At 32.3% G+C, this 24,588-nt stretch overlaps 1 protein-coding gene across 1 annotated transcript; it reads right to left on the reverse strand.

Moving 5' to 3' along the window:
• Window positions 1–89: 89 nt before the first annotated feature.
• On the reverse strand, window positions 90–24,588 carry LOC100371845 (sodium/calcium exchanger 1-like). The gene is made up of 9 exons (XM_085502215.1): window positions 24,423–24,588; window positions 20,998–21,733; window positions 16,647–16,882; window positions 16,093–16,265; window positions 11,150–11,379; window positions 9,126–9,464; window positions 7,148–7,326; window positions 6,146–6,481; window positions 90–5,393 (listed from the first exon to the last, which is right to left on the reverse strand). Exons 2-9 carry the CDS (start codon window positions 21,686–21,688, stop codon window positions 5,157–5,159), a joined length of 2,421 nt encoding a protein of 806 aa, XP_085358341.1. The 5' UTR covers window positions 21,689–21,733; window positions 24,423–24,588; the 3' UTR covers window positions 90–5,156.

A 24,588-nucleotide genomic window follows, 5' to 3' on the forward strand; every position in this document is an offset into this window, starting at 1 on the left:
TCTGATTTTGGACTTCTGACAATGGCTTTAAGCAATAGCTTCTATAAAACAATTAAGCTTTATAGCACAAAGAAACAGCAACACATATGTAGGGGTAAGAATTTATTAAACTAAGAGTGCTTATAAAATACTTACATTAAAAGATTATACATTCTGTACATGTATGTACAGTGATAGAAGTCTCAATTAGAACACAACTTAAAAAAGAAAATATCAATTTTGTGAGATATAATTAAATATGCAATATGGATGAGAAAAGATATAATTAGTAATGTTGTTAAATACTGAATGTTGATGAACATGTTGGATTATGATTAATTATGAACATTGTATCTACAACACACAACTTATTCAATGAAAAACTTTTAATACACATGTGTGTTGATTTTTTTTTATATGTACAGTCATTAGCACATGTGCACATTAGTGATATTTTGTTTTGTCTGAGCAACTATTGAGTGTTCTGCAAAAACTTTTTAGTTTTTCAGTATGCGATGTTCATGAACATGCAGTATCATACTGACACATTCTCGTCCATAATGCATATTTTATTTCATATACTTAAGTCATATAACCTGAGTATTGTTAGATGAAAAACATGAAATTTGGACATTTAGCTGGTTGCTTCCATTTAACCTGATAACAATTGAAACCAGACTGCTGAACGTCTTTGGGTATCCAGTCAAATTCCACACAAAATTTTGAGCCATCAATCAAAGATGGTTAGAGAGGAGAGGCGGTATATTGAGGTTGAATTAACTTCTTGCAATTGCAATTCAATTGAATAATAGCATTACAATTGTTTCTTATTAAGTCAGTGTGAAATACAATTTAAAAATAACTTGTTTCAGTTACTAGCATGCAGCACAAGTGTAAGTTCATTTTGGCACTTTCAGATACAAAGTCTGGAATCATAAACAATTCATATTCAACTTAAGTAGAGAATGGTTAAGTTTTCAATATACATCAAGGTACAGTGCTGAACAAAATAAAATAGTGTTGTGAATTCAAGTACTGTCAGCAGTGACAGACTGTGGTAGATGCTACAGTTAATACCACTACCTTATCTGTATAGATAAATTAGACAGCATACTTCACAACTCCAGATAGTTATTTTTATTCACATTTATTGTCGATAATTTTTTTTTAGTTTTTATTTGAGGTTTAGACTGAATTGAAAAATAATTATCATTTTCTTCATACATTAAACAATTCGGTTGCATTCTATTAGGATACAGGGTCAGTGGTCTGAACTTCCTTGGCAAAAGTGTCATTTCACATTGGTTTAACATTGGTTTCTTTGGTGATAGTAATAACAAATTTGCTCTGTGATATTGACTGAAAACTAATTGATATTAATCTGAATTAGTAAAGTTTTCTAAATTTATTCCATTTAATGTATTTGAGTTGCCATCAATATAGTAATTTTCCATAACCAATGGGAATTTTTCTCCCATGATGCATTTCATCAAATTTTAAACTTGAATTTGGTTCAGAATATTGAATTTTCATTTAGATCAAATGTATCTCAGAAATGGCAACAAAAAATATGAGAAAAAAACAGGGATATTTATTCGATAGAATCTGTAAATATAAATAAAATTCACTCATCATCAACTGATATATTAGGATAAAATTTCTGAATTTGTATAAAATAGTTAATTTTATCTATTATTTAGTAATATCAGGTCACATAATATCTTATCATGAATAAAATTAACACTTCTTGAATATTGGGACAATTCCTGAGTGAAGAGGAACTACCACAGATGTAGAAATTCCTAAAAACTCTCACAAAACCCAAGAAATGTGTTTTTCAATAAATATTTAAAACCTTTTATATCTAGTGGTAGTGTTACATCATACAGTAAATGTGCTCAGGTTAAAAAAGAGAAATCTGTGGTATAAACTAAAACTTTACCCTATGTTTGTTTCTCTATTATTAGTACACAATTGTATATATCAATACAAGAATCAACAAGGACAAATCAATCCCCTAAATTCTTCAGAAAAAAAAAATGTGCTCTGAATTTTGATATCCTTGCTGAACAAATTATCAAAGTTTAACAAGAAATGGCAAAAATTCAATCTATAAATTTTAACTTTTAAGAATCAAAATTATTTACATTTGTTTATAATCTTGCGATACTCTCTTTTTGTATTTTATATTCCTTTTCTAATGTTATCATCTTAAACTTAAACTTGAAGACTTAAACTAATGCATATGTATTAATTACAAATGTAATTAAAAGTGTAAAGCTAATTAAAAATATGAAGTGGAAAACCCGAAATCATGATAGTAAAAGCAGAATCCCAATTCATGTACCTTAAAATGGTTATTCCACTTGATATAAGGGTGAACAGATCGATGCCAGGGATCAATTATAACGAGCTGCCAGCCGCAACAATACAGTGAAAAAAAGCAATATGCAATTTTGTTTAGGAATGGTTCCCACAACAAGTCCAGATGCAATCAATGACCGTCTTTATGGTCAGCTATTGTACATATAACGAGAAGATATATACAGTATTTTCTCTAATAGAACCACAACTACAATTGCAGAACAAATTGAGAGAATTCAACATTTCACTACAGATTACCCCTCTTTCACCATCAATACCAATTTCAGTTTAACATTTTCAATAATTGTAATTTTTTTAAATTTCAATGAAAGTTGAAACAAAAGAAGTTGATACTACAAATCAAATTAAGAATAAAATGTTTTGGTTCAAAGTTTGGCTGGAAATCAACGAACTATTTTGTTAGATGTGACAACATAGTTTGGATGAATTCGAATAGAGGAAATTTGATAGAATATTGTGACAATGATTTTCTTATTACATAATAAAATATTGCAACCCCATTATAGGCTTGATTAAAAGAAATACGGCTAACAAAAACTATGCTACATGTAAGAACAAAACTGTACTTCCAGCATAAATAAAAAACAATAAATAGCATGATAATTCTGTAATACTTTTCTTTTAAATAGTTAAACAATTGCATCTTATCACATGATCATGGTGCATATCATTTACTGTAATAATGTGTAGTGTGAAATAACTAGCCAATCATTCCATGTGTGTTCAAACAGCACATGGAGAAAAACCAATCATGTGACAGTACTATATTCATCACAGCAATGTGAGCATGTCAGATTGAATAACTATAATGCAATAACAACAAGTCATTGAAAATGACACAGTCCCCGTTAAGTTCTCTTTGTGCTCGTCATATTAAAGCGAAGGGGTTGTCGCGAGCATGTCCTTGAAACTTGAGTTCCAAGTGGCGTATACAACAGATTGTTTATTTAAATCAAAACACGTGTTTCGTGTCATAGTAATATGGCCAAAATAAAAACAGCCGTTATTCAGCCATCTTTGATCTGATCATGAAACACACTGATATGTATGATGTATGTGCCAAATACAAATGAAAATGGTACATAAATTGTGGAAATATAGTAGTAAGGCCAAAAAGTCAGATGGCTGTCAATTGGCCATCCTTTGAAACAAATTGTCATGGACATGCATCCTAACATGTATAAAGTACATGTATGTGCCAAATTTGAATGAAAACTGACAGAGCACGTCCAAGATACCGCATAAAAAAACAAAAACAAGATGCCTGCCAGTCGACCATCTTTGATCCCATTGCGAAATAAATCGTCATGGACATGTATCCTAACATGTATAATCTATGTACCAAGTTTGAATGACAACTGACAAAGCATGTCCAAAATACAACATTTTCAAAAAACAAGATGGCTGCCAGTCGGCCATTTGAATCGCTAAACCACTGCATGTGCATATGTCCCATATAAGGTACTAGGCACATGCAAAGAATGAACAGAATCGGTCCACAGGATTCTGAAATATGACGTTGGATAGACTGACTCACGGACAGACGGATGGTCGGACGGACAGACTCAGGAACTCACGGACGGTCGGGGACATGTATCCTAACATGTATGATCTATGTACTAAATTTGAATGAAAACTGACAAAGCATGTCCAAAATACAACATTTTCAAAAAACAAAATGGCTGCCAGTCGGCTATCTTTGATCCAATTGTGAAATAAATCATCATGGACATGTATCCTAACATGTATAATCTATGTACCAAGTTTGAATAAAAACTGACAAAGCATGTCCAAAATACAACATTTTCAAAAAACAAGATGGCTGCCAGTCGGCCATTTTGAATCGAATCGCTAAACCACTGCATGTGCATATGTCCCACATAAAGTACTAGGCACATACAAAGAATGAACGGAATCGGTCCAAGGGATTCTGAGATATGACTCCGGACGGACGCACAGACACACGGACGCACAGAGACCGAATTATAAGTCCCCGTTTTCGGACTTCGTCCGAACGGGGACTAATAACTTATAACAAAGAGGACTGATAGTTGATTTCATAAAAAATATTGCAAAGCCTAATATTTCTGTCGGTTATCAAAAACCACCACCATAACTGCAAATATACAACCCCTGACATACTTAAATGTTGAGCCTAATTAGCATAAATTATCAAGCAGCACTGCATTGGTTATGTGCTAAAAAGACCATCATCTGTTATCACTTAGTTGTCAAGCTGGTTGATACTTGTGACATCATGGGATGGGTTGTATCAACCACTCAACTTCAGTCACACCTATCAGCGTGCACTAAAATCAAGTGATATCAGGTGGTAACCTCATGATATTTTTATTTTTGAGATAAATACAAAATACTGGAATGCCCACAGCTTCAATTCAAAACCCATCAAAGCAATCATTGGTAGAGAGACACTGTGATAGTTAGTGATAAAAATCATTACTAACCATAATAATAATGTTATTGCTCCCATATGGCACTAAACAAAATAACATTGCTGGCTTCAATGTTTCTAAAAAATAACGTTGGGAGTGTTTGTACAGTGTATATGATTGATAGATCCTGGAATGTACAATTATGACTTCAAAAACTTTGTAACTTTGAAAGAAAAATAATGAAGAACATTCAAAAATAAAAGTTTCTTTGACATTTTGAAGACTATTATCTCAAGAATCTTATTTCTGAAGTTTCGAATTAGAATTCTCAGATTTTTGGTCAAATTAATTTTGGATACACAAGAAACAATTAAAAATGCAACTGTCTCATTTAGTGAGTTAGAAATGAATGTATCCGTAAGCTTGGAGGGAACACAGGAGTATGTAAATAATCCACAAGAGTATTAAAAATATACTAGAGGAATATCGACCTGCTGTAGGTCCTCCAAGTTCTGCTTTTCCAAAAAATGGAATAAAGCGTCGTAAGACCAAGAGACTTAAACACATAATGGCACAAATAGTGTATATCATGACACTGAAGGAAAGAGCTCCAGCTTCCATTTCAAATACAAGACCCTAGAAAAATATAGAAAAAACAAACAAACAATCAATTAGAATGAATATAATAAGAAGCAGTGTACTTTGATTGGGAATTTCTCAAATACACAAGCTAATATGCTAAGAGGTTAATTATTCATTGGGTTTTAGTTTTGCTTATTTCGCTGACTGTAAAATGGGCTAAATTAAAACCCAGTGAATATGTAAAATTTAGCATAAAACACATTACCTAAATGATAAAACAGTGAATTTAAAATCCACTGAATATGCCTGAAAATGGTAAATCAGCGAAATTTAAAACCAGTGAAAATTAGTCATTTTACAGTAATTCTGAAATTTCACCAACAGTTTAATGCAATATTTTGTTTATTTTCAAGTATTTTTTTTAATGAACATAATTTTTCTATTGACTACAGGTCATAATTAATATGTTATGAAAAGAGACAAAAGTTTATTTTGTCATTCAAGTGTTGGCTATAATGTAAACAGATTACTTTGTTATAGTCCTGTTCAGGTATAAAAACTTGTCGTGAAAACGCGACAAAATTTCAATACTCTTTATCAATAAAGATATAGAATAAATGTTTCTTGACTTTTTCATTTAGCTGCAATAATCAAATAAATAATTCCTTTAAAGTGTAGGTGCTCATTATATTTAAAGGGTGACAATAATTTGTCAATAAGGCCAAATAATATTTTTTTTTATAGTATTTGTCAAAATTCCTGAAAATATTGTATTTACATATTAAGTAGAAAATAAGATAAGTTACCTTGGATGTCCAATATATGCTCGCAATCAGCCATGACAAGCCAAGACCGAGAAACACGTTTACAGAGTTACTGCCTGTCACATTACCAATGGAAGCATCAGCATACTTCTCATTAACAGCAGCAGTCTTACTGGCAAACAGATCGGGTAAACTGGTCCCCAAAGCGACAAATGTGATAGCTACAACACTTTCTCGCAGGTCAATAAGACAACCAAATATCGCTGCCAAATCACCAATGATTGCTGTAAGAAGTCCAATAAAGCTGATTGCCACAGTAAAACAGATCCATCCACCAGAATTGAGGAATGACGGGGGTGGAACCAAAGCAAATATCACCTAGAAAAACAAATTACAAATTTAGTAGAAATTACAAATGTATTCTGACTTTGCATAATGGAGTGCCCATATTTCGTAATTTGTCATTCTGACAAAAAAAAATCTACTTTTTGTATATCATGTTCTGAGGAAGTAGAATCACTGTTCATATTAATTATACAAGGGGGAAATCCATACATATTGTGGTAACACATATTAGCTGTTCAAGGAACTGGAATTCATAAACTTGTGGTTAGAATGTCCTCAATCAGAGTTTCACATACATAAATGTAAAACAGCGATATACTTTAAATTTGTTTCTAGTACATTACACAAGTACTGGATAGTTGTCATTTTGTATTTGATTAACACTGAGTGAATCCAATCCAAAGATATCCTGGTATGTATGTACAAGTACTGAATTGCGTTTCCTCTCATTTGATGCACTATTGTAAACATAGACTTGTATTATTATATTTGTCTGAAAAGTAGTTCAACTGTAATCAGTAACTTTTAAAACTGATGTGCTCCAATTACACTGGGATTATATGACTGCTTACCATATTTCTTAGATTATAGATCAAATTTGCGATATTTTCTTTTTTTATTTCAAGGAGTGGCAACCCAACAAACAGAATACTTGTGATTAAAAAATAAATAAGCTTAAAAACAACAACATAGTTTTACCTTCCATCCAAAGGTTAAAAAGTGCATGACATAATCTACCCAAGTAGCACTTTCAATATCTCCACCATTCACGTTCATTGCTTCTTTGAACTGATCGGCCCACGAAGCATTACCAATACGGAGACGATCCAAGTTGACATTGGTTATTGAGACTACACGATCAAGCAGGCTGTTGTACTCTATGTGAGAAAAAACACACAGAAGTGAAGTTCACTGCAAGACTGAATAGCGCAGACTAAACGTCTGGCTCAAAAATTGATTTTGAAATTAAATTTCTTTATTGTATCTTAATGTCAAAATGCGGATCTGATCTTTACTTCATTCAAATTGACTATAATCAAATGTGTATAACACATCATTAATCAGGTAAATACTTTAAAACTACTTTTGACAAATCCCACGCAATGTTTTGATGCAACCCCAAAGCTACCGGTATAATCTTTATTTGACCTTTGATCTGTTTATTAAAGTCAAGTAATTCTGCATGATCTATGAAATGTGTGGAATGTTTAATTGTAATTCGAACCTCTCAGTATTCAAGAATCCAGGACACACTATCTGTCTACAAGTATAAATTAAGTTTGTGTGACAACATAGCATATAAAAAAAATTCAAATTCAGCATCATGCTTATTTCTTTTATACAGATGCTATACCATAATGGTTAATATCCTATCAATATCCTATCAATATCCTATCAATATCCTGTCAATATCCCTTTATAATCAGAATATCACTATTAGCATAATAGTGCAATATAGATTCTACATTCCCAGCATGATGCATGTTACCATGGATACATTGTTGCCATAGAAATACTATAATGATAAATGGTTTACTGCAATCTACAATAAATGGGTATTCCACTATGCTCTTAATTGGTCATAAAGAGTATTTGTACATATTTAGTGCCATTTAGGTGACATTACATCCAGTGGACAGTAGTTGACAATTACACTGTCAGTGTGTTTACCAGATGCTCTGTTATACTCACACTCATCTGATGATGGGATATTTTAAAAAGAGGCATAAAATACAAACAAACAAACAGACAGGTAATAAAACCCACAGGAATTGAACAATTTACAGGTAATATTAAACCAAGGAGACATAATCTCCAGTCATTTAAACCATTTAAACCAGTACTGTTTATTAATTTTTTCCCAATTTTAAAAGTTATGAAACTTGGCAACCATAAAATTGATATATAGTCCATTTCAAAGATTCATTTCTTACCTCAAATTGTGAAAATAATGACTATGGCGTCAGGAGATACATAAATAACTATTTTTTCCAATCACTAAATTTATTTCACTTCAGTATGTAAAATGATACATATTCTAATTCAATTTCAGTAACAAAATCACATAAACAAATTTTTACTAAATTAAACTAAAATATATATATAAAATACACATTAATAGATAGAAGCTAGTAGCAATGACAAATCAAGAACAAAAATCAATGAATATTACTGATCAATTTGTTTGATTTTTCAGCCCGCAAGTGACTGTGATAATTTCCTATTGGTTGGTTGGTTGGTTGGTTGTTGGTTGATCAAAATGTTTGACAAAATTCTGGAAAATAATAAGTAAGTTTATTTTGTGAAAGCAAAGGTGACAATTGAATTTGGTTTAAAACACTTAAACCAGTTTTATTTTTTTAATTGGTAAAATATTTCTTGGTTGCACAGCTTGGATTATTCCTGTACAGTTATTTGGTTTAATAATATTTGTAATTTGTGTTTTATTCAGTTTAGTTAATTCCTTCAAAACAACATTTATAATTTTTTGACAAAATAGCACATGTCACATCCAGCTGTCAAATTATCAAACGGTCGTCAAGAATAGAATCCTGAACCATGCAATCTACAAGCCAGTCAAGCTGTTGCAATTATGGGCCATCTAGTAACATTATAGAATTATGGATAATTTTCACAAGGGCATTTCTGAAGATGATACCTGAAAATATAAACTTACCATCATCATTGACTATTGTTATAACAGACGTCCTGGTTTTTCCAAGTTTTGCCCCATCGCTAACCTCTAGCAGTTCAAGTTTAAATGACTCATCTTTTTCATACTCTTGATCGTCAACAATCGGAATGTCTATACTCTTTTGTTTCTCGCCATGTTCGAATACTAACTCTCCTTCTCCACCTTCATAGTCTTTACCAGAGATCGCAGTCATGTCAGTTGTTTTCCATTTCAAGACAACTTTTCCATCAGTTCCATTGTTTCTGGAGACTGGTACCTGTAACACACCAATGCTTTCCTTCACTAAGTAGCTTGGCATCGTAAACTCAAAGGTTCCTGGTTCTGTAGTTGAGAAATTATTATAATAACAGCATTATTACACAATGGTATTGCCACTGAATTTCTACTGGTAGTACGTTTCCTGCTATTCATTGAAAAGTGATTTTTTTATCAAAGGCACAGATGTTGGGAAACTATGAGCTGAAAAATCTTATATGATATGATATGATATGATATGATATGATATGATATGATATGATATGATATGATATGATATGATATGATACGATATGATATGATATGATACAATATGATATGATATGATACAATATATGATATGATACAATATGATACAATATGATATATAATATATGGTATGGTATGGTATGGTATGGTATGGTATGGTATGGTATGGTATGGTATGATATGATATATGATATGATATGATATGATATGATATGATCTGATCTGATATGATATGATACAGTGCTAAGCAAAATGTATCAGTATTTGTAATAGCTATCATGATTATATTTTGTTTTGTTACAAATAAACAGAGAGCATAAGTTCATAATTAATATAATAAATTAAGTGTGAGCATGTTTACCACTGGACATTGATATACTGCTTTACCATTGTATCATAAACATAAGTACGCATAAGTCACAGGGATATTGTATACAGTCAATACAACTCATGCACAAATGTGATAAATGATAAAATGTTTTTTCGCATGGTTGCGTCAATAGGACGCCCACTCGATGAATTTATTATTAAATAACTGAAAATGCAAAAGTAATGCCCAAAGCAGTATTTATCCAGATGCAGAGATCTTTTTAATAATTTATTGATTGCAGAAAAAGCTGGCATATGATGAAGAGATTCAAAGATACATTTACCCTAGATATCAAAAACTAGAGCACTGAAGGGATTATATTTAAATTATTAAAGCATTCAGTTTTGTGCCTGAAGCATAATAATCATATTCAGGCTACACCTAGTCGAGGCTAAGATAAAAACTAATCTCGTATGTTTACATATTGGTTAGAAATTCAGTAGTACAAAGTATCATATTTTGTCACTCCATTTATTTTCTTGTTCTTGAGAACAATATGTTTAGCTACACTGATGTTGCTTGTCACGTTGGAAATAATATCCCAAATGATTATGAATATGATAAAAAATGAATGATAAATACAATGGTATTTTGTTTCATCATATTAGGCACTTAACCTAATCTAACTGTTTGCACATAATTAGTTACGGTAGCCCATGGTGAGGATCTAAACTGGGTCTTAAAATCGGATACAATTTTAATAACTTCTTTCTTTAATGCTATTAAAGTGTTTGTGCATGTTTTCTTACCACAGGCTAGGAGGTCAAAAACGTTAGCCTTTGCTTAAAAAAATGTACAAACATTAGAAAAATATTGTACAAATATACTTCTGTTAGTAATATTTAAAATCAAAATTATTATTATTTTTTTTTTTTATAGCATCAAGAGCTTTTTGGAAAGTGCAGTTTCATTAAGGATATTTTAACAAGGTACATTCGATAATGAGATTTAAATGTAAGTGATACATAAATATGAAACATTACATTTTCCTTTGAAATATTATGTTGAAATTAATCAAACAGAGTCTGACATTAATTTGTTGCCTTTCATTAAGGATTTTTTTTGGACAAATTATCAGTAGTTTTTTTTTGTCATTCATCTATCAATTTCATGAGATACAAGTAACACTGACCGTCATCATTAATAATAGTAATCTGCATGGTGTTCTTTTTTCCCAACTTAGCTCCACTTTTACTGTCTACTGACAGCTTCACAAAGAATACTTCATCTGGTTCCCACTCGTTGTCATCAATAATATCAATGTCAATGAACTTCTGCGTCTCATTGGATCCGAACACCATAGTATCACGCTGTGCTATGTAGTCAGAACCGGCTTCAGCTGTCCCATCCAATGTCTCAAACCTATTGAATGTAGATAGATATTTATAGACTGAAACAAACTGCGCAAATTTATACATGTTACTGTGATGGAAGAACACTTGATGGAAGGTTATCAACATTCTAATCCAGTATACAACTTTTCACACCAAGGTCCACAAAGACAAATGTTGTCAGATTCATGCGAGAAATAAATACTTATAAAAATAAAATACACAATTTATCCTTATATGACTAGATACTTCAATGGGGTGTACTATGACACCAGCTGAGAATGATGGAACTACTGGGTATTAAAAAAACAAAAAGATTATTTTCCTTCAAGCATTATCTTTTAATGGAAACTGTTTTCATGTTAGTGTTTTTACTTTTGTTATGGCATTAGTTGAACAATCTTTTTTATTACATGCCTTCACTTTCATGATACATGTTTCAGAATAGGTACATCGCAGCATGTAATGTCACTTGTATGGTTCACACTGCTACTTGAATAGAAAACACTTGTTCAAGATGGCGGTGCTTGTGTAAAAGTTTAGCTGAATTTTGGTACCAGGTGATGTCTGTGAACATTTTTAGAGATTAAAATTCATGTTTATTATCTGAGAAGCATGTAATTACAATACTGTGAAATAATTTTCGCTGAAAGGTGTTTTGTATGGAATTTATTTTCACTGATTTTTGATGAGTTTAATGTAAAAGATAGAAAACAAGGTATATTCGCTGGATTTTATTTTCACTGAATCATTCCTTCAGCGAAAATAGTGAAAATTAATTCCAAGCAAAAATAAAGTATTTTACAGTATTGCTTCCTGATGTGCCTGTTTGTGTCCTTGCATGCAGAGAAAAAATTGTTGATCTCCTCTTTGGTTTAAAATCCCAAATTATCTAGTAATATATACAGTTCATTTCATTTTGCATAAGATAGAATACTAGACTAAACTTTCAATCATGACCAAATCCGCAGTAGATTCTCTCCATTTGATAGAAATTGATATAGCATATTTGTTCAATTAATACACACATGTCTTTACATAAATGACAGAGTCTATGGTCAATACATGTACTGTAAAGGGGGTAATTATTCACTGGGTTTTAATTTAGCTTATTTTGCTGACTGGAAAAATGCGCTAAATTAAAACACAGTGAATATGTAAAATTTAGCATAGAACACATTATCTAAATGACGAAACCGTGAATTTAAAACCTACTGAATATGCCTGAAATGCTGAATCAGTAAAATTTAAACACAGTGAAAATTAGTCATTTTACAGTACATGTATGTCAAATTTGAATAATTTGGTACACAATAATTTAATGCAATTTTTACAAGTATACACAACTAATAAAGCAAATATGGTATTTATTTTATGTTAATTGCTACGTTCACGTTACAGGATCTCGGCACGTGCCGAAATTTTTAATCTGTTGTGTTTACAGAGGGATTACAGCAGTTGTGTTCACATTATTCAGGACCCACTTAGGACCGACTCGGCTCGTGCCGAAATCACGCCTTCATTCGTCGATCTGTTGCCCCAAACATGGAAAATGATACGCATATGATGATAATAATAATTGTTATAGTAAAATTATATCCATTTGTTGCAATGGTGTTTACTACGAGGTTTCGTACACATGACCGGCAAAGAAGATTCGAAACACAATTATTATTTTCATGTCAATGTAAAATGTGCAAGAAAATAGCGATTGCAGCAGCACATAAATATGCATCACTGACGACGGTTTGCATACATTTCATTCATTACTACTGCATCTGACCATATACTAGTATCTCTGAATTTCCTGTCATCGTCATTTCATGCTAGTATCAATCAACTTATGTTTTTCTTAAATTTACCACCGAGGGCGTGATTTCGGTACCCCAGACCATTCGTCCCGGTGTTATCGCTATCGCCACACGAGAGTCTCGTGTGGCGATAGCGATAACACCGGGACGAATGGTCTGGGGTATGATTTCGGCTCGTGCCAAGCGTTCAGGCAGCAAATCTCGGCACGTGCCGAGTTTCAGTCCCAAGCATCTATCGGGACCGAGATCGAGTTCTTTTCGGCACGTGCCGACTCGGTCCCAACCGTTCATACACAAGTTCATACATGCCGAGATCTCTAACGTGAACGCCACTATAGTGTTATATTTTTAGATGATAATTTATTACTCTGGGTATGTTTAAAATCATGCACCGAAGTCATGGTAACCATTTAACCACCTGTTCAACTTCTCATATACTTAGCCTGAGGGAGATAAAAATTTTCCAATTATTGCTGTAACGTAGATGAACAAATATATTACTACTTAGTTTTCAGTCAGTTCAATCAAGGCTGAGGCTAATTTTATAGTTTGGGTAAACAAATCAAAGACTTTAGGTTGTACTTAATTAAAGCAGATTTAATTTGAAAAAAAAAAAATGATGAAAGTATGAAAATACCTTGACAAAGTAGCATTAAGACATATAACAGCTTTTCATTGTGAAATAAAATTTTAAGTTTGGTGACCATATGATTTGCGAGGAAACATTTATTCAAATTTTCCTTGACTGGAAACTATAAATTAAGGCAAAAATAAAATTTTGGATTGCTTCACAACAAAAAGGACAATTCATTCAACAAACCCAATACCAATGAAGATAGCATTCTGTAGATAATAATAGATAGATGATATAGTTATCAAATCCCTAATTTTCATCCTAATTACAAATGACATGCACCACATGTACATCATGAAATGAGTCAATACTGTAATATGGGAAAATGAAGAATGGTTTAACACCAGCTGAGCTGCAATAACGCCCTGCTGTGCATATTTAAGTGATAAATTTCACAACAAGTATTATTCTCCTGCCTGTAAGTGACATAAAGGCCCAAAGGTCAGACATTTGTGATAGTTCAATAGAGGACAGTATTTGCAATATGCACACCAATTTAAAAATTAGGTATTATTGTGAGGGTGGGATGGTGAGTTTATGTTACTACGGAAAGTATACAGTTTTGTAGATAAGTTCATGGCTGTTTAGAACTCAATCAATATTAAAGTTATTATAGTAACTGCCATGGCACTGTATATTAAATGATTGTAAATTTGTGCATTAGTATTTAACAACTATCATAGTTATAACACGTCATCTGCTGGAATCCTTTACAGACAGCCAAAATGAATTAGAAAAAAATGGCATCAACGGGCGTGTTAATAGCAAAGTATTTCTGAACCAGTCTGATAGAAATCCTGGAAAGGAGATCGAATGTCCTTGAGAAAAAAAAACAGATCATGTAAGACACTGTTGAGTAGAACTACAGTATAACATAACTTTTAAATGCCTAAAATGTTGTAACATAACACTTGTGATCAGTGACCTGAGCTACACTGTACAACAATCATTACAAGGATTATACTGATGGTAATTTCACAAAGTGCTAATTAATAATTCAGTGATATTGACAAGTGTTGACACATGAATGATTATCTATACATGTTCGATTTCTAAGATGGCAATAACTTTATTTTTGAATCTATCACCATAGCAACTGGCTAGAATGACATCTATGAAATTATGCTTTTTTTTAGTTTATTGAAAGATGTAAAATATTTCAGAAGGAAATAAATTGGTTACATAAACAAGAACAGTAAATGCAAGACAAGAGACCTAAATACACTACATTCAAGAGACAACGGCTAATCAAAAATGACTAAAAATGTCTAAAACAGTCATACTGGGCAATTATATCTACCGGTACTGACAGTAACTGGTTATCAAAGTCATATGCATGTTTTGTTGATTGGGTGGTTACTCAATTTTTTTTTTTTTTATCTGAAAATGTTAAACTGAAAAGAAGCAACCAACTAAATGTATCAATTAGCATAAAGCTAAAAATTGAAAAAAATAATCTTGGAAGTCTGGAGAGAAGGAGTCAATTTGTTAGATCTTAGTGCCACAAAAATGTGAACACAAATAAATTAATGTCATTATTCAATTTGTTAATTTAGAAAACCAAGTGTAAATTTGTTGTACATTTAAGTACCGGGTAGTCCTGTTTTGATACTAATTTTAGAAAACAGTAGCACTAGAAATATCCCTCTAGGTGGAAACAACTTTCAAAAAAACTGGTCAAGTCACTGTTTTATCATGGATTATCTGACTACCATATATGAATAATACAGTGAAGCATTTAGCAATTTTTTTTTTTTATTTAGCCACTTATCAATGAACATAGCCTTGGGTGAATAGGTGAATCTGTAGTGGGAGCCAAGCATGTCAGGGACATGATAGTCTTTGATGCCTTAGGTTAATGTTAATTTTGAGTCCAACAGTACAGCGCAATACAAGAAGAAAGTGAATATATCATGTGATATCTGTCAATGGTACACGTATTATGGTTGACAATTGTCACTAGGTGTGTCAGCTGGGTGTGTATGATAGATCTTGTCTGTTCCCCAAGCTTTGTGTCAAAAGAACCACTCTGTAAACAAGTGTATACTAAACTGGTGAATTAATATTATGGAGAACAGTATTAAAAACTGATACTATACATGTGTGATTACTTTTATCATAATACGCTTTGTGTATTATTTATTACAAGTTGAAACATTAAATTTAGGACATTTTTTTTTCTCTACAGCTATTGAAATCATTCAACGTTAAGAGTATTACTAAGTAATTTTCAGAACAAGATACTGTATATTTTGAAATATAAATTTATGAATATTTTATGACACAAACTGAGACATACTTGAATATAACTTGAGGTTGTATGTTTCCTCTTCTGTTAACATAAACACGTACTCGTTTCTCATTTTCATACACAGCACATGATGAAGCAGCAAATTCCACTATGGGAATTTCAGGTGAGATTAATGTGGACCCAACTGAAATAGCACTGCCCATCTTGGCTTGATCATATGCCTGCAATAAGTAGAAGAATACATGAGAAAACATTTTTCACATTGATATACTAAAATAAAATCCAAGAAATGTTTGGTTGCTAAGCAAAAACAACTGTTGCAAGGTTAATGGTGATTTCTCATGATAGGAGTGCCCCGCCCACCCTTCTGCTCAATTTCACTGATGTACACATGTTAGAAATAAATATATTCTGTATTTGCTATATCAGTAGCACAAGTGCTTTGTTATATAAATGACACAGGTGTGTCTGTGATGGAAATAAGTCATTATAATTTAAGAATAAAAATAAATCAGTTTCTTGATTATGTACAAAATATTGTAATCTTATTGAACATTTTATCTATTATATAATACACCAGTAATGAACAACATTACACGTACAGAAAGTAATTTAGGATCCACGGCAGGAATCAGTTTTTGTCCTCCAGTCATATTTCTTGTTGCATTAACACGATACCAAGCTTTGGTATGAGGAGAGTTCTTTTCAGCTTCGATGGCTGCAATTGTTGCAGCTTGCTCTGGGGTTATATCTGGATGCTTGCCTATCTCTTTCATCACATCAGCTACACCCTCTTTGGTTACATTTTCTGCAGTTAAGTACCGATCTCCCGGATGGCCTGGTAAAACAAAAAAACATCATCAGTTAATCAGTTATTAAGCGACAAAAAACAAGAAACACATCACTCCTCATGTAAAAACACAGCGGTGGGCATATACCAACAACACTGACAACAATAACAATAATGATGGGATATGAGAATAGTATGGTACAAGATGACAGACTGGCTTACCTCTGTATTTGACAAGACATAGACACAACATCAAACAAATCTAAGACATGAAGTTTTATACAAATGTATGTGTATCAGTCAAACCATAAATGATAATACATTAGGAGTTACGGATGATGATTACACACAAAACAAGCCATGCATGGCACAGTCCCCGTTAGTTATTGAATTTAAGATATATAGTTTTGTTTATAGTAATATAGCTGGAATATGATTATGATGATTGTTTAACATTGAAATGATTGACATTTGTATCTGATAGTCAAACAAGTATTGAGAGATATAGCTCTGGAACAGCATTAATTAATACAAAACCAGCTATTATGAAAACATGTATAATGAATATATCAAATTTGAACATAATCAGTCAAAGCATGTCAGAGATATGGCTCTAGAAGCCCATTCATTAAAACAAAATGACTGCTAGATAGCAATTCTGAATCCAATCTGAAAAATAAAATGACGTGCATCAGAAACCCGTAATGTCTAATATATGTACCAAGTTTGAACAAAATCCATCCATAAATGCCAGAAATGTTGATATTTGATGATTTTTTAGCACAAAAATGGCCACCATTCGGCCATCTTGAATCAGATCGTGAAACAAGTTGATGTGCATGTGTAGAATATGATGTACTGTTGAATATTTTTTTTTTGCTGGAATTAATTCTCGCTGAAAAGGCTTTTTGGGCGTTTTGTATGGAATTTATTTTCACTGATTTCTGATGAGTTTAATGTGAAATATAGGAAAAAAAGTATATTCACTGGATTTTATTTTCACGCAATCATCCCTTCAGCGAAAATAGCGAAAATAAAGTATTCTACAGTATGTGTGAAGTTTGATTGTGAGTGGTGCAGGCATTTCTAAGATACAGGACACACGGACGCACAGAGGTCAATACATAAGTCCTCGTTTTCGGACTGCGTCTGAACGGGGACTAATAATAACAGAAGACAACAATTGACATTGTCAACCATCATCTGGCCAATCAGCAGATTCTGACTTAATTAAGACTACCGGTAACACTCACATATAGGATCCAAATGTAACACAGGACAAGGACATACCATAAATATTCTAATTATAGTTTTACTGGGTTTAGTAGAAGGGATGAGCATGCGAAGCAAGGGTATGCAACTTCATCAAATTAACTATAATAAGATTATAGAATCTGGAAGTCAATCATCCAAACTAGTAAATAAGCAAGGATTTCCGTGACTGGTTGGTCTAGGTTCAAGTGTTAGAACTGAGTGGGCTATCAGGGCCAATCTTGTAATGATCAACAAGATTTTATAGATTCTTTACATGAACAAGATGACTGAAATGTGATCCAATAGTCTTTCCATTAATTAAACTATGATATAATAAATATTTTTTAATTACAAAATAATGTAAATCCTAACAAAAAAAGGTGCATTACAAGGTGTAACAAGTTATATTTCTCATGAATAAAAACAAATGTCTAAGTAGATTGATTCTGAACATAGCAATGCCAATGATTGAATTGTTTAAACAGAAATTAGGTGATCCAAATAATAGAGGGGTATGAATAATAGAAGTATTACAGGAATGAATTGAACGTTTCATAGTTACATTACTAAAGTTGCATATCCTTTCTATTATCGTCCATTCATGTACATGCTTGTGGAATGACCTGTTAGTATAGTTACCTGGTGCAAATCTAACGTTATCACCATCTGTAAGTGAAGTTAAAATGGTTCTATGGTTACGAGTAAATTTATTATTTTGCTTCACTTCATGAACTGTGCATATATCATTAAATTACAAAATTTATATCTGAATAATAGTTTCTGTAGATAATGTAGAATCTTATAATTCATCATCCAATCAACTTCCCATAAAACTCAAGGACCATATTTATTATGGTACGTGTGCAGGTATTATTAAGAATTCTATGATACACATCAATTTCTTTCTTTATTTTGTTCATAAAACTAATACTAAGTGGTCAAATCCCTGTCAACTGCCTCACTATATTATTAATCAGGCATTGAATATAATATCCACAAAAAATGCTTCTCAGAGCCAACTAAATTATTTTCTATTTCCTGTGGTGCTGTTTATGCCAGATTTAAAACTAGTTGGTGAGGCACTGTTACAGTTGATCATGTCGTAAGGAACAGGTGCTCAGAATGGTAGATTGGCATTAGATTGGTTGTAAAACTGTCATTACATTCTAAATCAGCTTAAATATATCAGTATTAAATCTGAACTCAATTATGGGTACATAGACTCATAGGCTCATAGCTCGTCTGTCACAAATCATTATGTTCAGTCACTAGTCAATATTGTCATCACTGAATGTATATTCATTATTTTTCAAATATTTTTGAAAAACCACACTTTTTTAATTCATTTTTTTCCCTGTTCATCTTTTCTTTATACTCAATATCATTAATATTTTACTAATTATTATTTTTTTCATTAAATTATTATTCATTTAATATTGTTAGTCATTGAGTCACTATTAATTATTTGTTCATTGAATCACTGTTTATAGAGTTTGGGTCTTGACGTTAACTCACTTGTCCAAAATGTATGTTACTTAATATATTTAATATAGTCTGTTAAAGTAAAGTAACATTTCATTCATTTTTATCAGGTAAAATAGTCACAATTCAGTTGTCCAAATAGCAATTTTATTTGTCCAGAGCTATAGGATCACCTCAGTGCTAGGCCTAGTATCATATTAGAAATTAATATTCATATTTTTTATGAGCACTTACCATGATTTAAAATTGTGACAAATTAGTCTGATTTCATGTATGGAATGGTATACTGAGAACTAGAAATTATTCTACTAATGAATCTAAAAATGATATAGTAGTTCTAGAAAAGATACCATATCAGTCAATTACTGTGCAACAAAAATATTAATAAAATTAAATGCATATTATTTGGCATGCAAATGATTGAGGTATAAATCAGGGTTATAACCAGATAAAAAGTGCCTATCCAAAATCTATATTGTGCTTCCCTAAAATGTGCCTATTTAAAATGACTGGTGGTGGCTGGCTAAGAGCCTGGTCTAAATCAATTTTATAAAGTCAGTGATTTTCACAAAATTTTGTTCTTTTTTTAGCGGGAAAAAAAAGAGTTCAAATGAAAGTGTTTTTTTTCAATACTGCATGTTTAAAATGTCAATGCTTTATGCAGACAATACCATTCATTGGCATTCTTAGGTATTCATGACACAACTACAAAGCACAAACGGTTATTTGAAAAGAACTTTGCATATTCAGTTTTTCTTAAAAAACCACCTGAAGGATAGGCACTGGAATAACAGACAACCTAGCTGGCATTGTTGATGAGAACATTGTTATTATAATTACAACAATTATTGTATGTGGCATGTTGCATCAAAATAGGTGTGATTATTACCATGACAACTGTCAGCAGTGAAAAAATCATTCGCTAATTAAAATGTTTTGCATTATTATTTCCAACTATATTTATAAATGTCTGTTGACATCAGAAAGTTATATAAGGGTGACCAATAACATCCAATTTACTTCTAGTTTTATCTGAATTTAAAGTAATAGTTTGCTAGTAAAATTGCCTTTGAAGACTTAGTAAAGTAACTGAATGTTAACTTGATTAGTTGCGGAATATTCAACCTACCTTCTTTCCCTCTACTTTGGTGATTAGTGAACACAATGGGACGTTTATTTTTAACTACCCCTTCAGGTAATTCATCAATTCACACAAAACTGACTTGAGTCCTTTCTGGCAACTTGCTGAGCGCATTATAGTGCCATGTTTCCGGTCAAACATCTCAGTATTACAATATATTGGTCAATTTTCAAATTACTTTTAAACACAACCATTACTATAGTCAATCTGAATTAGCCTAGATAGCTTAGACAACGAACGAATTTAAAGAGCATTGCATAGTCCATATAGTCTATAAGATACTTACCAATGCCAAGTCGAGCTAGTTCAGCATCCTCAACTTCTTTCTTCCCACAGTAGTCCTTGTCAGCCACAAACGCTAAGATGACAAGGATGGGAAAACAAAGAAAAGTGAAGATGGCTTCCCAGAGTTCAACAACATCTGGGCTACTGACAACAAGTACCAAAAAAAGCCAAATATAGGCAAATATACAGAAGAAGGAAGTGAGTGCAAACACTTTCACCAGTTTGATGTAGCGGACTTCACCAGTTGGAAGGCAGCTGATGCACACTGCAGTGATGACAAGGAGATTGAATGCAGCAGAACCAACAATTGTACTTGGACCAAGCTCACCAGCTTGGAAACCATTACCAACAACCTCAATCACAGAGAGAAGAATTTCAGGAGCACTTGACCCCAGAGCCATTAAGGTCAAGTTGGCTACAGTAGAGTTCCACACCCGTACTTTAATTTCTTCCGTTCCTCCCGGAGCTTTTGGATTGGCTATATTTACAGTTTTTGTTTTACTAGTGATCACTTCAATAGAGCACATGAAAATATCCGCAATGATGGAGACACCCATAAAACTCCATAGCAGCCCGATAAGGTAGATTGTAGTTCGTGCACCGATTGACCATGTAGATTCGTTAACTATTGGTAAAATTAGTCCCTTGTCATAGCAATAGTATGCACCAGGGTCTGTAGTAGAGTTTGACATTTTGAGTTTTTGAAGGTAGGATGCTTGTAAATTTCTTATAAATTCCTAGAAACAGAAACAAAGGAAACTTTGCATTATTACCAGAGTATAAAAATGTACAACACTACTAGAATCCATATTTTCAACATATTTGATATTAAAAATTTGCCCCTATTCAATGAGAAATAACAAAAATAATGATTTAATATCAATTGATTCACCATGACAGACAAAAAGTCTAAATGGGATCCCATGAATGAATGAATTAATGAATGAATGAATGTAAAAATTCACAAAAACAGTCTTTTAGTTAAATTTTGTTTACAAATCTAGAATTGGAATGAATTCTTAATGCATAATTTTCAGGGATTTTTTTTTATTTTGAAAAATGCATCAAATGTTCAAAAGGTCCACCAGTTAAAATCATTACCTCTACTGAAATCACATGCATTTGCTGTATGGTATTCATTTCGCACATGAACAACAAAAAAGGATTTAAAGAACAGTTATTTTTTATGTTGATGTAGCATTGCAAGAAGAAATCAATTGCAGCAGCACATAAATATGCGTCGCCAACAACGTTCTGCATTCATTACTACAGCATCCAACCATATCTAGCTATACTTTCCTCTGTCGCCATGTCATACTAACACCAAGAGCGTGATATCAGTTTGTACTAAGCGTTCAGGCAGCAAATCGCGGCACAGATCACACTGTTGATAATTTTTTTTTAACAAAATGTTGACATTTGAGCCTGATTTAAAGTTGTATTATCTGTTAAACTTAATTTAAGTAAATTAAGCCATAAATCAAAATTTGCTAACAACTTCTCACAGGTGGACCCTCCAGATAAATGCACACACGTAGAATTATTAACTACCAATAGTTTAAAAGTTTCTGCTAAGCTAAAATCAGAATCAACTGCTAGTCAAATTATCAGTATTCTATGAAACAGGACACACAGTATGGAGTAGGATTTCAATAGAACACCCACCTGCCATCCCCCATCCTACCAATACACATTAAAATACAGTGTACATATAATAACATTTATTTTAAAATTGTTGACCTGTAATTAGTACTGTGTAATATGCATTAGCAATGATACTATTTAGTCCAATCTTCAAACAAAAAAAAGAAATTTCTTTGTGTTAACTGTATGTGTCAACTTAATGCTGAAATTAATTGTTTGCAAATAAAAGTCGCAACCTTGTTTAAACAAACAAGTGACAAATGTTACTGGCATGTCTTGTAGCAATAGCTGCACAGTAAATCTAATCAATACCAGTGAATTTTGAAAATAAATACATGTATATTTTTTTTATTGAAAGCACTATCATCCTCATATGGCTGTGAGTAAATAATGCTAATCGAAAGTATATGCTTCTACCTGTAGTATGAAAAAAAGATGGGACGGGGGGGGGGGGGGGGTAAAAAAAAGTCAAAGAAAATAGCACAAATTTTTCAATTTACATTTGTTTCTATAGTGAAATTATTTTTTCATATGTCAAAATTTTGCTTGCTAACACGGCATGAAAAATCTTATAATATTATTGAAACATTTCAAAAAATTAACATTTAATTTTGTCAGTTCCCAGTGTGATAATAGTTTTTCATTGTATGCAATGGGAGGTTATAATGTATTGCACTTATATGCAGTAACATGATCATGATGAATTTCACAAACAAATTTCACAACCCTGTTCTACACCAAATACATGTACCACAATTATTGGAAGTCTAAAATATGATATTATGTTTATATTAAATAAAAGTTACGTTAAATAACAAATTATGACAGCTACTACTATGGAATAGATAATATTGTCATTGTGTGACATGCATTATTAAATATTCAAGAGAAAAAATCTTCATATCATCTAATTTAAATTACTTCATTTAAAAGAATACACCAGTGTCTCATTAGTTATGTTGGCTAATTTTATCAACTAGAAACACTTGTTTTATCACATTCTTACACTATTTAGATTAAATATTTATTAATATTATAATTAGCAGCAACGCTTTTTTTAAAGTGATTAGCTGATTACATTAGTTAGTATAGAACTAAAAATCCCCGGAAGAACAACTTGAAGAAGATAGGCAAATTATAAAAAAAAAAATATGTTTCTGCTTAAATATTGTGATTATAATTTTTGTTTCAACTATCGCATTTACGACCAGTGTACAGTAATTCTATAATTTTCGTTTGTCGGAAACCATCCCTTGTATAATAACGTGTTTTCTCTGACAACGCCTTAAAGCCTTTAAATTGATTTGCAAACTCGTAAATAGTGTGGTACATGTAGCACTGACAGACGGATAAACAACAAAATTGGAACGACTCGAAACTGTACAAGACTTGGCTCAAATTACTTGTACTTACGATAAAACAAATGATGTTTATCCTAAGGTGTCACTTCACAGTGTGTGTGGTCAGGGTCACCACGGCGTGCCATATGCGAAGGTCATTATAAATATAATAGTTCATTAGTTGATAATATTTCAGTCTGAAACAAATATCAAGTTATAGCTGAATGTGAGCTGCCAGGCCACGACACGAAAATGTTACATAAATAGACACTGAATTGGTGTCTTTTATAATACAAGTAACCTAAAACTAATAGAATTTTAGGCGACGGACCGACTACTCTCACTCTTGTTGCTTTTCGGAGCAACGCGAAAACCCAGCACAGCAGACTACTCATAAATAAATACATGGTTTCCAAGCACGCTGTCGTTGCTAGTGGCTTACCTGTTTAAGCCTCGAACGTCACCTACGTAAGGAGAAATTCGACTTTCGTAAAATCTTCGAGACATGTGCAGCGTTAGTCTGTGTTATTGTGCGAAAAACACATGAACTCCACGTCGAGTTACCATGCTATAAACTGTTCGTACTAGGTTACTATTTACGATACCAC

Source organism: Saccoglossus kowalevskii, chromosome 8 (assembly GCF_978046115.1).
Source record: "Saccoglossus kowalevskii chromosome 8, keSacKowa6.1, whole genome shotgun sequence".
NCBI lineage: Eukaryota > Metazoa > Hemichordata > Enteropneusta > Harrimaniidae > Saccoglossus > Saccoglossus kowalevskii.

What these genes read in the sequence shown, in the direction of transcription:
- LOC100371845 (XM_085502215.1), bottom strand. Translation starts at nt 21,688, where the DNA reads ATGTCAAACTCTACTACAGACCCTGGTGCATACTATTGCTATGACAAG. An exon ending in AACAATAGTCAATGATGATG is followed by an intron (nt 7,327 to 9,125) that starts GTAAGTTTATAT and finishes TTTCTCACATAG; the next exon opens with AGTACAACAGCCTGCTTGAT. An exon ending in TTTTAACCTTTGGATGGAAG is followed by an intron (nt 6,482 to 7,147) that starts GTAAAACTATGT and finishes TTGTTTTTCTAG; the next exon opens with GTGATATTTGCTTTGGTTCC.